A 14,728-nucleotide genomic window follows, 5' to 3' on the forward strand; every position below is an offset into this window, starting at 1 on the left:
TCATACTGTTGCGCGGGCTGGAGTGCAATGGCACGATTTCGGCTCACTGCAACCTCTGCCTCCCGGGTTCAAGCGATTCTCCTGCCTCAGCCTCCTATGTTGGATTTACTGGAGAAAAACTTGAAAGCAACTTTTTTTTTTTTTTTTTTTTTGAGACAGGGTCTTGCTTTGTTGCCAAGCTGGAGTGGAGTGGTGTGATCTTGACTCACTGCAGCCACCACCTCCCCAGCCCAAGTGATCCTCACATCTCAGCCTCCTGAGTAGCTGGGACTATAGGCGTGTACCACCATGTTCAGCTAATTTTGTGTCTTGTAGAAAAGAGGTCTCACTGTTGACCAGGCTAATCTCAAATTCCTGGACTCAAGTGATCTTTCCATCTGGGCCTCCCAAAGTACTGGGATTATAGGTGTGAGCCACCACACCCACTACAACTATCTTTTATTTTATTTTATTTTTTGAGACGGAGTTTCACTCTTGTTGCCCAGGCTGGAGTGCAATGGCACAATCTTGGCCCACAGCAACCTCCCAAGTTCAAGTGATTCTCCTGCCTCAGTCTCCCAAGTAGCTGGTATTACAGGTGCCCGCCACCACGCCCAGCTAATTTTTGTATTTTTAGTACAGACGGGGTTTCACCATGCTGGCCAGGCTGGTCTTGAACTCCTGACCTCAAGTGATCCACCCGCCTTGGCCTTCCAAAGTGCTGGGATTACAGGTGTGAGCCACCGTGCCTGGCCACAACTGTCTTAAAGATGCTCAAAAAAAGAAGAAAAAAAAAAGGATAAAGACAGGAGAACAATGTATAAACAAAATAGTATCAATAAAGATATAGAGAAAGGGACCAAAAGGAAATTCTGGAGCTAAAACTTATAATAACTGAAATAAAAAAATATACTCGGGGGGGCCAGGCATGGTGACTCATGCCTGTAATCCCAGCACTTTGGGAGGCCAAGGTGGGTGGGTCACTTGAGGTCAGGAGTTCAAGACCAGTGTGGCCAACATAGCGAAACCCTATCTCTACTAAAAATACAAAAATTAGCCAGTGTGGTAGTGGGAGCCTGTAATCCCTGCTACTCAGGAGGCTGAGGCAGGGAGAATTGCTTGAACCCAGGAGGCAGAGGTTGCAGTGAAACAAGATTGTGCCACTGCACTCCAGTCTGGGCAACAGAGCAAGACATTCCGTCTAAAAAAAAAAAACCCCAAAAACAAACAAATTTGAGGAAGCAGAAGAAATAATCAGCAAGCAGTTCCCTGTTACGATACACCCCCCAGATCAACAGGGCATTATTATAGCTGCATTTGAGCCTTTTCCTTTTAAATTTGGGAAACGCCATGAGGTGCCCGTCTCAGGCCCGTTCCTAACCAGGGCATTTCTGGCTTAAGCCATTCCCTCACCCCTGTACAATGTCTGTCCCCCGCCACAGCTGGTAGTGCCACAGTAGATTTATGCTGCACAACAGCTGCGAGCCTTCTGCCTGGGGAACTCCCGCAAAAGGTCCCAACAGGAGTCAGTGGACCCTTGCCAGCGAGGATGATAGAATTACTTCTAGGAAGGTCTAGTTTAAGTTTAACAGGAGTACAAATACATACAAGAGTCATTGATTCAGATTACAGTGGGGAAATTCAAATTGTTATATCTACTTCTATTCCCTGGAAAGCAGAGCCAGGAGAGCGCATAGCACAGCTTCTGATTGTGCCTTATGTGGGAATGGGGAAAAGTGAAATTAAACGAACAGGAGGATTTGGAAGCAAAAATAAACAAGGCAAAGCTGCTTATTGGATGAATCAAATTACTGATAAATGTCCTACCTGTGAAATAACTATTCAGGGAAAGAAATTTAAAGGTTTGGTAGATATAGGAGCGGACATTTCAATCATTTCTCTACAGCACTGGCCGTCTGCATGGCCAATTCAACCCACTCAATTTAACATAGTTGGAGTTGGTAAAACCTCTGACGTATATCAACGTAGTTATATTTTACATTGTGAAGGGCCCAATGGACAACCTGGTACTATTCAACCAAAACTTCTGTACCTATACATTTATGGAGAAGAGATTTATTACAATGGGGAGCACAAGTTCTAATTCCTGAGCAATTACATAGCCCTCAAAGTCAACATATGATGCATGAAATGGGGCATGTCCCTGGTATGGGACTAGGAAAAAATTTGCAAAGTTTGAAGGAACCACTTCAAGCAGAAAGACAAAGTTCCTGCCAAGGTTTAGGATATCATTTTTGATGGCGGCCATTGTTAAGCCTCCAGAACCTATATCTTTAAAATGGTTAACAGATAAGCCAATTTGGATAGAACAATGACCGCTAAGTAAAGGGAAACTAGAGGCTTTAAAGGACTTCGTTAATAAACAATTAGAAAACGGACACACAGCTCCAACATGTTCCCCTGGAATTCTCCAGTTTTGGTAATTAAGAAAAAATCAGGTAAATGGAGAATGTTAACAGATCTTAGAGCCACCAATTCAGTAATGCAACCTATGGGAGCATTACAGCCAGGACTACCTTCTCCTGCTATAATTCCAAAAAATTGGCCTTTAATAGTCATAGATTTAAAAGACTGTTTCTTTACTATTCTCTTAGCTGAGCAAGACTGTGAATGGTTTGCATTTACAATTCCTGCAGTAAACAACCTGCAGCCTGCTAAGCGTTTTCATTGGAAAGTGTTGCCACAAGGCATGTTAAACAGTCCAACAATTTGCCAGATGTATACAGGGCAAGCAATTGAACCTACTCATAAAAAATTTTCACAGTGTTACATTATTCATTATATGGATGATATACTTTGTGCTGCCCCCACTCGAGAAATATTACTCCAATGTTATGATTACTTGCAAAATTTGATTTCTCACACTGGTTTAATTATAGCTCCTGACAAAATTCAGACTACTACTCTTTACTCCTACTTGGGGACCTCAGTAAATGACATTACCATTGTGCCACAGGAAGTAGCCATACGTAGGGATCAATTGAAAACATTAAATGACTTTCAAAAATTACTAGGGGACATTAATTGGTTATGACCTGCTATAGGCATCCCTACCTATGCCATGAGTAATCTATTTTCTATCCTTAGAGGAGATCCTAGCCTCAGTAGCCCTTGGCAATTAACAAAAGAAGCTGAGGCAGAGCTGCAACAAATTGAAAAGCAAGTCCATAAAGCTCAAATAAATAGAATAGATCCAGAGAAGACTCTAGATTTGCTAATTTTTCCAACTCAGCATTCACCTACTGGTGTTATTGTCCAAGAGCAGAACTCAGTAGAATGGCTTTTTCTTCCACATACTAATTCACAGACTCGAACTCCTTATTTGGATCAAATCGCTACTATGATAGAAAATGGGAGAATTCGGATTGTTAAATTACATGGATATGATCCTGGAAAAATTGTTGTACCTCTCATGAAGGCACAAATACAGCAAGCTTTTATAAATAATCTCACTTGGCAAACCCATTTAGCTGACTTCGAAAAGGTATTCTGGATAATCCTTTTCCTAAAATGAAACTGTTTCAATTTTTGAAACTGACTAATTGGATTCTCCCTAGAATGACTAAATTTAAACCAATTGAAGGTGTTGAGAATCTTTTTACAGATGGGTCTGGTAATGGTCAAGTTTCTTATTTTGGCTCTAAAGGTAAAGTTTTACAGATGCCCTATACTTCAGCTCAAAAAGCAGAGCTTGTAGCTGTAATTGAGGTATTGACTGCTTTTAATATGCCTATTAATGTGATTTCTGATTCTTCATATGTGGTTCATTCCACACAGTTAATTTAAAATGCTCAGTTACAATTTCATACAGATGAACAACTGATGACTTTATTTACCCAACTGCAAACAGCAGTTAGGAGTAGAATGCACCCTTTTTTACATCACTCACATTAGGGCTCACAAACCTCTTCCAGGACCTTTAACTGAAGAGAATCAAATGGCTGATTGCCCAGTTGCTAATGCAGTATCTAACGCCAAACACTTTCACAATTTAACCCATGTTAATGCCTCTGGTCTCAAATGCAGATATAGCATTACCTGGAAAGAAGCTAAAGTTACTATCCAGCAAGCCCAACTTGCCAAATGGTACATTCCTCATCTTTTACAGGAGTTAATCCTTGAGGACTGGAACCTAATTCTCTTTGGCAAATGGATGTCACCATGTTCCCTCATTTGGGAGACTAGCTTATGTGCACATATGTGTAGACACCTTTTCTCACTTTGGGCTACATGCCAATCAGGAGAGTCTTCTGCCTGTGTTAAACATCACTTTTTGCAGTGTTTTGTGGTGATGGGCATTCCAGCTTCTATTAAAACAGATAATGTCCCAGGCTATACTAGCCAAGCTCTAGCTACATTTTTCTCTATATGGAATATTAAACACATTACTGGTATTCCATATAATTCTCAAGGACAAGCCATAGTAGAAAGAATGAATCTCTCCCTGAAACAGCAGTTGCAAAAACAAAACAGGGGGAAATAGGGATTACAGGATAGCCCATATACAACTGAATCTAGCATAATTAACTGCAAATTTTTTGAGACTGCCTAAAGGCCAGATGTCATCAGCAGCTGAACAGCATCTACAGAAACCAGCTGCAAAGACAGAAGCAAAACAACTGGTTTGGTGGAGAGATCTGATAAGAAAAAGTTGGGAAATAGGTAAAATAATAACTTGGGGTAGAGGTTATGCTTGTGTTTCTCCAGGACCAAATCAACAGCTGATTTGGATACCATCAAGACACCTAAAACCTTATCATGAGACAGGTGCCGAGGAAGAGATTCCGGGAGGATCCCGAGGACCCCCCAGTTGCAGCCATGTTGAGACTGATGCTGAGGAGGACCCCAACTGTCACAAGCAACACCCGTCGAACACAGCCACCCACCTGGGGACAGATCAAGAAGCTGTCACAGATGGCGGAAGAAAACCTGAGGAAAGCGGGACAACCAGTCACAATGAGTAATTTAACAAAAGCTATGATAGCAGTGATCACCATTGCCATGAGTATTCCTTCAACAAGGGCTGACACAGAGAACAATTATACTTATTGGGCATATTTATCAATCTTGGCTGGCAATAATGCCTGGATGTAATCACTCTATGACACAGTTACACATGCTTTCTGACTGCAGTATTTTCCATAATAAGTCTGCTCCTATAATTGAGGCATACCGCCCTCAAAAACCTATTTGTAAACAAAATTGAACCTGACCAGAAAAAATGAACATACTTGTTTAGGAAGATTGCACTGCAGAACACAAAGAGGTGCTGCGCAACGATTCCCATGGAATCATTATTGATTGGTCCCCTAAGGGGATGTTTAGCTTGAATTACACCTCTCAGTTTGCATGTCATGGCCACACTATGTTCAGCTGGTCTGAACAAAATGATCAGATGGTAGAAATGGTAAGAAGTATGGCAAGAGTTCCTATTATCTGGAAACATGGCAATAGAGTGGCACCTCAACCTCAAATGATATGGCCCGCTGTAAGGGGTAAACGTAAGGATTTGTGGAAACTATTAATAGCACTTAATGAGATCAAAATTTGGGAAAGAATAAAAAACCATCTAGAAGGACACTCTACAAACTTGTCTTTGGATATTGCAAAATTAAAAGAACGAATATTTAAAGCATCCCAGGCACACCTGACCTTAATGCCAGGAACTGGAGTGCTTGAAGGAGCTGCAGATGGATTAACAGCTAGTAACCCATTAAAATGGATAAAAACACTTGGAAGTTCTGTGATTTCAATGATGATTCTGTTATTAATCTGTGTTGTTTGTCTTTGTATAGTCTGCAGATGCAGATCCTAACTCATGTGAGAAGTAGCTCACCTTGACAAAGCTGCCTTTGCTTTTATTGCTTTGCAAAACAAAGAAGGGGGATATGTTGGGAATAGGTCCCAAAAATCTGGCCATAAACTAGCCCCAAAACTGGCCATAAAGAAAATCTCTGCAGCACTGTGATATGCTTGTGATGGCCTTGACACCCACGCTGGAAGGTTGTGGGTTTACCAGAATGAGGGCAAGGAACACCTGGCCCACCCATGGTGGAAAACTGCTTAAGGTGTTCTTAAACCACAAACAATAGCATGAGCGATCTGTGCCTTAAGGACATGTTCATGCTGCAGATAACTAGCCAGGGCCCATCCCTTTATTTCAGCCCATCCCTTTATTTCCCATAAGGAATACTTTTAGTAAACCTCATGACTGGCTTGCTGTCAATAAATATGTAGGTAAATCTCTGTTTAAGGCTCTCAGCTCTGAAGGCTGTGAGATCCCTAATTTCCCACTCCACACTCTATATTTCTGTGTGTGTGTGTCTTTAATTCCTCTAGCGCCTCTGGGTTAGGGTCTCCATGACTGAGCTGTTCTTGGTAAGATTAATATCCAGAATATATATAAAGAACTTCTGGCCAGGCACGGTGGTTCATGCCTGAAATCCCAGCACTTTGGGAGACCAAGATGGGTAGACTGTCTGAGTTCAGGAGTTCAGAGACCAGCCTGGGCGACATAGCAAAACCCCATCTCCACCAAAACTACAAAAAATTAGCCAGGTGTGATGGTGCATGCCCATAGTCCCAGTTACTCGGGAGGCTGAGGTGGGAGGCCCTTGAGCCCGGGAGGTGGAGACTGCAGTGAGCCGAGATCGCACCACTGCACTCCATCCTGGGTGACAGTGTGAGACCGCATCTCATAAATAAATACAAAAAAACCCCTCAACAACAAAACAATCAAACTTAAAAATGGGAAAAGTAAATTATATTTTCTCCAAAGAGGATATATAAATGGTCAGTAAGCACATAAAAATATGCTCAATATTTTTAGTCAATAGGAATGATATGAAAACTATTTTCATTTGAAAATAAAAATCAAAACCACAATGAGATAACATTTCAGACCTACTTGAATGCCTATAATTAAAAAAAGAAAAGAAAGAGAAGAACAAGTGGTTATCAGGATGTGGACAAATTGGAACCCTGGTGCAATACTGGTGGGAATATAAAATGGTGCAGTCTCTGTGGAAATGTCTGGTGATTTCTCAAAGGTTAAACTGCCATATGACCCAGCAATTCTATTCCTAGGTATATATCCAAAAGAATTAAAAGCAGGAACTTGAACAGATATTTGTATATCAATGTTCACAGCAGCATTGTTCACAATAGCCAAAAGGTGGAAACAAGCCAAGTGTCCGTCAACAGATGAATGGTTAAACAAAAATGTTATATACATACAATGGAATATCACTCAGGCATAAAAAGGAATGAAATTTTGATATATGCTGTGACATGAATGGACCTTGAAAACATGTTTAGTGAATAAGCTAGGCAAAGTAATGACAGATATTGTATAATTCTACTTATATGAGATACCTAGAGTAAGCAAATTCATAGAGACAAAAAGTAGAATAGAGGTTGCCAGGGACTAGCGGGAGAGAGAAAGAAGAAGTTATCATTTAATAGGTACAGCGTTTTAGGGGGTAGTGATGAGGAAGCTTTCGGTATAGTGTAGATAGAGGTGATGGTTACAAAATACTGCAAATATATTTAATTTCACAGAATCGTACACTTAAGCCATTAAGAATGGCTAAAATAATAACAAATGTTGGCTGGGCATGGTGGCTCACGCCTGTAATCCCAAGCACTTTGGGAGGCTGAGGCAGGCAGATCATGAAGTCAAGAGTTTGAGACCAGCCTGGCCAACATGGTGAAACCCTGTCTACTAAGAATATAAAAAGTAGCTGGGTGTGGTGGCATGTGCCTGTAATCCCAGCTACTTGGGAGGCTGAGGCAGGAGAATTGCTTGAACCTAGGAGGCAGAGGTTGCAGTGAGCTGAGATCGCGTCACTGTACTCCAGCCTGGGAGACGGAGCAAGACTCCATCTCGGAAAATAAATAAATAAATAAATAAATAAATGTTACGTGTATTTTACCACAATAAAAATGTTACTCGATTTATGACCCAGTTATCTACTCCTAGCTACATACCCACAATAAATGAAAACATGTTCAAACAAAAACTTGTCCATGCATGTTCACAGCAGCATTATTCACAATAGCCAAAATGTAGAAATAACTCAAATATTCATCAACTGGATAAACAAATGTGGAATGGCCATGCAATAAACTATTATTTGGCAAATTAAAACTGGGAAATTCTAATAAGAATAATAGATTGCATCAATGCCAATGTCCTCATTGTCCTCTCTATAAGTTGCTTGTGAAGAATACTGTTAAAGAGCTTTTGGGTGGGGTGGCAAAAGATAAGGTGAAGCTTTGGAAAACTTTAGGTATCAATTAGCCATGCTTTTTCTGTCCCTCATTAAAATTAAATAGTGAACCACATCTATCTCATCCAGCACGATGAATTTCGGTACTTCTTTTACTAAATTTCAGGGTAGGATAAAGATAACGAAATGTGAAATTCATATATTATTTTAAGCCATCTTACCAGTGAGTAGCTCTATCCATGTTTGGACAGTTTCTGTGGGTTCAGTTGCTTTGATGTGTTTGAGAGTTTCATCCAGTAAGACATCACCTGTTGGACTGTCTGACTTTAGCAGTACCTTTGAGAAAAGGAGAAAGAAGGAACCCTGATTCCTTCACTTCATTCAAGTTAAAATCTTTCAATATATCATATATATGTTACTGGTTAAGTGTTGCAAGAAATGTAAGGAAGCATAATATACTGTCCCTGTCCTCAAGAAGTTTAAAATATAGTACGGAGTGATAGTGTGAAGACAAAAATAACATTTGAAGTGGGCCCTAGTGACAAACTGGATATGAATGATAATGGAGAAAAGTTTCAATAACAACTCATTTTGAGTCTGGAAACCAACTTTTGAAACCATTAATAAAGGTAAGAAACATCTGGGCTCGGTTTTGAAACCATCAATAAAGGTAGGAAACATCTGTAGGAAACATGCCAGTAATCCTAGCACTTTGGGAGGTTGAGGCAGGTGGATCACCTGAGCCCAGGAGTTTGAGACCAGCCCGGGCAACATGGCAATATCTTGTCTCTATTAAGAAAATAAAAATTTAAATAAATAAATAAATAAAGGTAGGAAAGCCAGAAAAGGAAGTCAGTTTTGGGGAAAGGTTGATAATTTGATTTTCTTTGTTTTTTGTTTAAATGACATGGGATAGCCAAGTTGAAATTTCTAGCCAATAGTTAAATATGTTTCTGGAGGTGGAAAAACAAAACCTGCCTAGAAATTTGAAAATTAATCTCATGAAGGTGACAGATGAAGCTATAAAGGTAAATGATATCTCTGAAAGGATAGAAAATCACTCAAGGGATACAAACTGAGACTTGGATGTTAAGGAATGGAGAAGTAGGGAAACAGTGTACAGTCAGAGAAGCAAGAGAATAAGATAATAACAAAAGCCAAGAATGAAGAAAGTTTCAAAGTGATAAAAAGTGTCAAATGCCACATATCGGTGAAAAGAGAAAAATAAATCAAAGACTGAAAAGAAGCTGGTGATACCTAAGAATGTAGTTTAAGTTGAGTGCTTAGGATGATAAAGAAGTTGTGAGTGGAAAAATTCAGTAAGAAAATGGATACAGGAGTATGGTTGGAAAGAACTTGCAGTAAATGGAAGGAAACAGAATAGTTATTGAAGAATAACCAGGGTTAATCAATGACTGATCTTACCCATATGAGTCCCTCCCCCTACATCATACTCTATTTCATAATTTTTTTTTTTTTGAGATGAGTCTTGCACTGTCGTCCAGGATGGAGTGTGGTGGCGTGATCTCGGCTCCCTGCAAGCTCCGCCTTCTGGGTTCACGCCATTCTCCTGCCTCAGCAGCCCGAGTAGCTGGGACTACAGGCGCCTGCCACAATGCCCAGCTAATTTTTTAAAAAAATTTTTTTTGTAGAGATGGAGTTTCACCGTGTTAGCCAGGATGGTCTCAATCTCCTGACCTCGTGATCCACCTGCCTTGGCCTCCCAAAGTGCTGGGGTTATAAGCATGAGCCACTGCACCTGGTTATTTTATAATGTTATAGTTACAGATATAGGAGTTTAATCAACAGCATCCTAAGTGTGATTTTTCTGTATAAACAAGGAAGACAAAACCAGGAGCTTCCTATAACTCTTTGGACTATGGATACTTTGATTTCTTCCTCTTGCTATAGGATAATTAACCTGTTTAGCCAATAGAACTGCTGAGTCAGTGATATTTATTTTATCTTACTACTCAAATCTTTCTGTTCTTCCCAAATGTACTGTTGGTATTTGCCTTTCCATAAGCCACGGACGTTCACAGAGGATTCAGTACCTTTCTGTCTAGTAGTCGCTTCTTACGCATGGTCGGGGGTTCCAGATAGATTCGACCCCGCATGGCCAGCTCTATCAGGATGCCCCCTCGCAGGCCAGATGATATGCAGTCATTCCAGAAAGATGTGTAACCCTAGGAAAGGAGAAAAGAGAAGAGAAAGAATATTCTGAGAGGAATACTGACTTCCAGCAGGCACCCTAAGAACAGGCCACTTTGTTGTGATTCATTTCACATCATACTACATGAACTCAAAGCAAAGTACAGAGTAAGAGAAGATGATGTTTCTTTAATCCTCTTAAACACTCCCAAATAAGATTTTCTGTCTGATTTCAACATCTTTAGTGAATTCCCATGGTTTGCTGCCAGTCAATAAATGATGTGCAATTTTTTTTTTTTTTTTTTTTTTGAGACAGGGTCTCGCTCTTTCCCCCAGGTTGAAATGCAGTGGCATGATGATGGCTCATTGCAGCCTTGACCTCCTGGGCTCAAGCAATCCTTCCACCTCAGCCTCCCGAGTAGCTGGGACTACAGGTATGTGCCACCATGCCTGGCTATTTTTTAAAAAATATTTTTTTGTAGAGACAAGGTCTTGCTATGTTGCCCACGCTGGTCTCCAACTCCTGGCCTCAAGCTATCCTCCCACCTTGGCCTCCCAAAGTGTTGAGATTACAGACATGAGTGACTGCACCTGGCTTGACATACAAAATTTTAATTTTTGAGGAGAATTTTGGCTTTTTTGAAATCTGTTTCCATGACACTAAATTTCAGAGTGGGGTAAAATAAGTCAGAAAAAAGTAAAAACCGTTTTAGCTTTTAATCCTCCTAGATACGTATTAATTTGAAGTTTGGAGACGGAGACTTGCTCTGTCCCCTAGGCTGGAGTGCAGTGGCATGATCTCAGTTCACTGCAACCTCCGCCTCCTGGGTTCAAGTGATTCTCCTGCCTCAGCCTCCTGAGTAGCTGGGATTACAGGTGTGCACTGCCATGCTCAGCTAATTTTTGTATTTTTAGTAGAGATGGGGTTTCACTACGTTAGTCAGGCTGGTCTCAAACTCCTGACCTCGTCATCTGCCAGCCTCAGTCCCACAAAGTGCTGGGAATACAGGAGTGGGCCACCGTGCCCGGCCAATTTGAAGTTCTTTTAATGGAAGGTATAATAGAAACCCACTATCATTAAGTGCCTTGGGTATGTTACTTAACCTTTCTGAAGTACATTGTCCTCATCTATAAAATGCGGACACTAATATATATTTCCACAAGATTGTTGTGAGGGTTACATGAGATGCAATATATAAGAAAGCATTTAGTATAGTGCCTAGCATATAGCAGGCACTTAAAATGTTAGCTCCCCTTCCCTTTGTATAGGGAATATACATATAAGAGAGCCACTGGTATTGTCTAACAGCAGTAACTAACATCTAATTACTAATGTCGATTGAATACTTGTTATATACTAGATATGTGCTAATACCTATTATGTACTAGATTTGTGCTAAGCTTTTTACTTGCACTATCTGATTATATCTTCACAACCACCCTATAAAGGAAGTACTACTACTATCCACGGGTTAAAGATGAGAAAACTAAGGCTTACAGAGGTTATGCAGCATAACAGAGGTCACAAAGCTAAATAGAGAAATTTTTAAGTGGTTGTTTTTTGGTGCTGTTTTACTGATAGATCATAGCTGTGCATATTTTGGGGTTACTTTTTTTTTTTTAAGAGATGGGGTGGGGTCTTGCTCTGTTACCCAGGCTGAAGTGCAGTGGGGCCATTATAACTCATTGTAGACTTGAATACCTGGGCTCAAACAATTGTCCTGCCTCAGCCTCCTGAGTAGCTCAGACTACAGACATGAGCCACTGCACCTAGCTAAAATAACTTTTTATTTAAAAAAATTTTAAATTCAATTTTCCTTTATTGGCTTGGAAGTTATGTACTTTTAGAAGTTATCCTTGAAATTTTAACATACATGATACATTAATTTAAAATTAACATAAAACTTAAATTTTAAATATTAATATTTTAACCACTTTCTTATTGTCCAGTATTGTCTTTTTTTAGCCTCATAAATTATATATCATCATCATCATTATTTTATACAGGTAGCACTTGTTTAGATTTACACAGGTTCTTATGAATTTCTTTGCTCACCATTCCTTCTTGTATCTCAGACTTCCTTTCTGGTACCATTTTCCTTCTTCCTAAAGTAGAATTTCCTTAAGTGAAAGTCTGTTGGAGGCAGTTTCTATTTTGCTTATCTGAAATGTCTTTGTATTTCACCATCATCCTTGAAAGATAGTTTCTCTGGAGATAAAATTCCAGGTTGATCATTTTCTCTTATCACATTGAAGATAGTATGCCTTCCTCTTCCAGCTTCTAATATAGCAGTGAGAAATCTATCTTACTGATTGTGGTTTCTTTGTAGGTGGTGTATCTTTTCTTTGGTCCTTTAAGATCTCTCTTGGTGTTTTGCAGTTTGACTAAAACATGACTGTACATGAATTTATTTATTCTGTTTGGTATATGTTGTGCTTCCTATAACTGTGGTTTCATTTCTTAGCTTCAAAAATTCTCAGCTCTTAGGTCTCTATTTTCTTTATTCTTTCCTTCTAGGACTTCAGTCTTTCTTATTTTAACCCCCCGTCTTTTAACCTCTCTTTTGTATTTTCCATTTGCTTGTTCTCTGTATTGCTTTCTGGAGAGTTTTTGTTTGTTTGTTTTTGAGACGGAGTCTTGCTCTGTCGCCCAGGCTGGAGTGCAGTGGCACAATCTCGGCTCACCGCAACCTCCGCCTCCTGGGTTCAAGCAATTCTCCTGCCTCAGCCTCCCAAGTAGATGGGATTACAGGCACACAACACCACGCCCGGCTAATTTTTGTATTTTTGTGGAGACGGAGTTTTACCATGTTGGCCAGGCTGGTCTTGAACTCCTGACCTCAGGTGATCCGCCTGCCTCGGCCTCCCAAAGTGCTGGAATTACAAGCATAAGCCACCACGTCCAGCCTCTGGAGAGTTTTTAAAAAATATGTGGCTTCCTATTTACTAATTCAAAGTAACCCTGAGATTTTGATTTCAAAACTTTTTCTTTTCTTTTTTTTTTGAGATGGAGTCTCGCTCTGTCGCCCAGGCTGGAGTGCAGTGGCCGGATCTCAGCTCAGTGCAAGCTCCGCCTCCCGGATTCACTCCATTCTCCTGCCTCAGCCTCCCGTGTAGTTGGGACTACAGGTGACCGCCACCGCGCCCGGCTAATTTTTGTATTTTTTAGTAGAGACGGGGTTTCACTGTGTTAGCCAGGATGGTCTCGATCTCCTGACCTCATGATCCGCCCGTCTCGGCCTCCCAAAGTGCTGGGATTACAGGCTTGAGCCACCGTGCCCGGCCTCAATAATTTTTCATTAGTAAAAGTTTTATTTAGTTATTTTTTACATTTGCCTGGTGATTTGTGATTTTTTGCTGTTCATTTTGTGATTATTTTATTTCTTTAAAAGTGTCATATTTTTAGTTTGATTATTTTAATATGTGACTATATATGAAGTCTTTGATATCTGACAATATCTGAGGAATTTATTTGTCACTTCTTCCTTGTTTGTATGTTTGATGATCTTTAAGAGGTTCACAATTTAACGTTTTGTGAATTTATGAGATTCTGGAGGCCTAAATTGAGGACATCTTCCTCCAGAGGGAAAGATCTGCATTTGTTTCTGCCAAGAGCCAAGTACAGAGGGAATATGGGAGTGCTACACAACTGGGAGCACATTTAAGCCCAGTTTTCCCACTTTACCTCAACCATCAAGTTTATTCCTGACCAACCAACTTACCCCAGGGTAATTTGATCCTCATGTTATCTTTATTGTTCACCTCTTGGATTTTAATTTTGGTGTTTGGGGGCCCCTTGAAGATTATTTCTACTTTCCAAGATTCAATAATACATTAAACATTAAGCTTATCAAGACTTAATATCTGACCACCATACTGCCAGGCCTAGAGGACCTCTAATTCTATTTTTCCTGCTATAGCCAGGACAATCTTTAACGTCAAGTGTAATAATATAACTCCCTGCTCTCATGCTTAAAAATCTTTCAAACATCCTCTCAGCCTTAAGGATGGAATCCAAATGGCTTTGTATAGCATTCAAACTAAGTGGCTGGTGGGGCACAGTGGCTCCCACCTGTAATCCCAGCTACTCCAGAGGCTAATGCAGGAGGATCGCTTGAGGCCAAGAGTTGGCCGGCCTTTGGGAACATGGTGAGACCTTGTGAAAAAAAAAAACAAAACAAAACAAATCAAAAGTGATTATTCACTAGCCTTTTCTTTCTTTTCTCTTTTTTTTTTTTTTTTGGACGGAGTCTTGCTCTGTCACCCAGGTTGGAGTGCAGTGGCACGATCTCAGCTCACTGTAAGCTCCGCCTCCTGGGTTCACGCCATTCTCCTGCCTCAGCCTC

The 14,728-nt window shown here is 40.3% G+C and overlaps 1 protein-coding gene across 4 annotated transcripts in view; it reads right to left on the bottom strand.

Moving 5' to 3' along the window:
- GOLPH3L (golgi phosphoprotein 3-like) overlaps positions 1-14,728 on the bottom strand; it is a 50,174-nt gene that overhangs the window by 5,320 nt on the left and 30,126 nt on the right. For 3 of the 4 annotated variants that reach the window (XM_011937813.1, XM_011937812.1, XM_011937814.1), the window contains 2 exons: positions 10,286-10,417; positions 8,453-8,567 (listed from right to left, as the gene is read on the bottom strand). In XM_011937813.1, the coding sequence (XP_011793203.1) occupies positions 8,453-8,567; positions 10,286-10,417 (247 nt within the window). The remainder of the gene's footprint in view (positions 1-8,452; positions 8,568-10,285; positions 10,418-14,728) is intronic. The other variant, XM_011937815.1, reaches the window with a different exon arrangement.

The sequence above is a fragment of the Colobus angolensis genome, unplaced genomic scaffold (assembly GCF_000951035.1).
Source record: "Colobus angolensis palliatus isolate OR3802 unplaced genomic scaffold, Cang.pa_1.0 Scaffold169, whole genome shotgun sequence".
NCBI lineage: Eukaryota > Metazoa > Chordata > Mammalia > Primates > Cercopithecidae > Colobus > Colobus angolensis.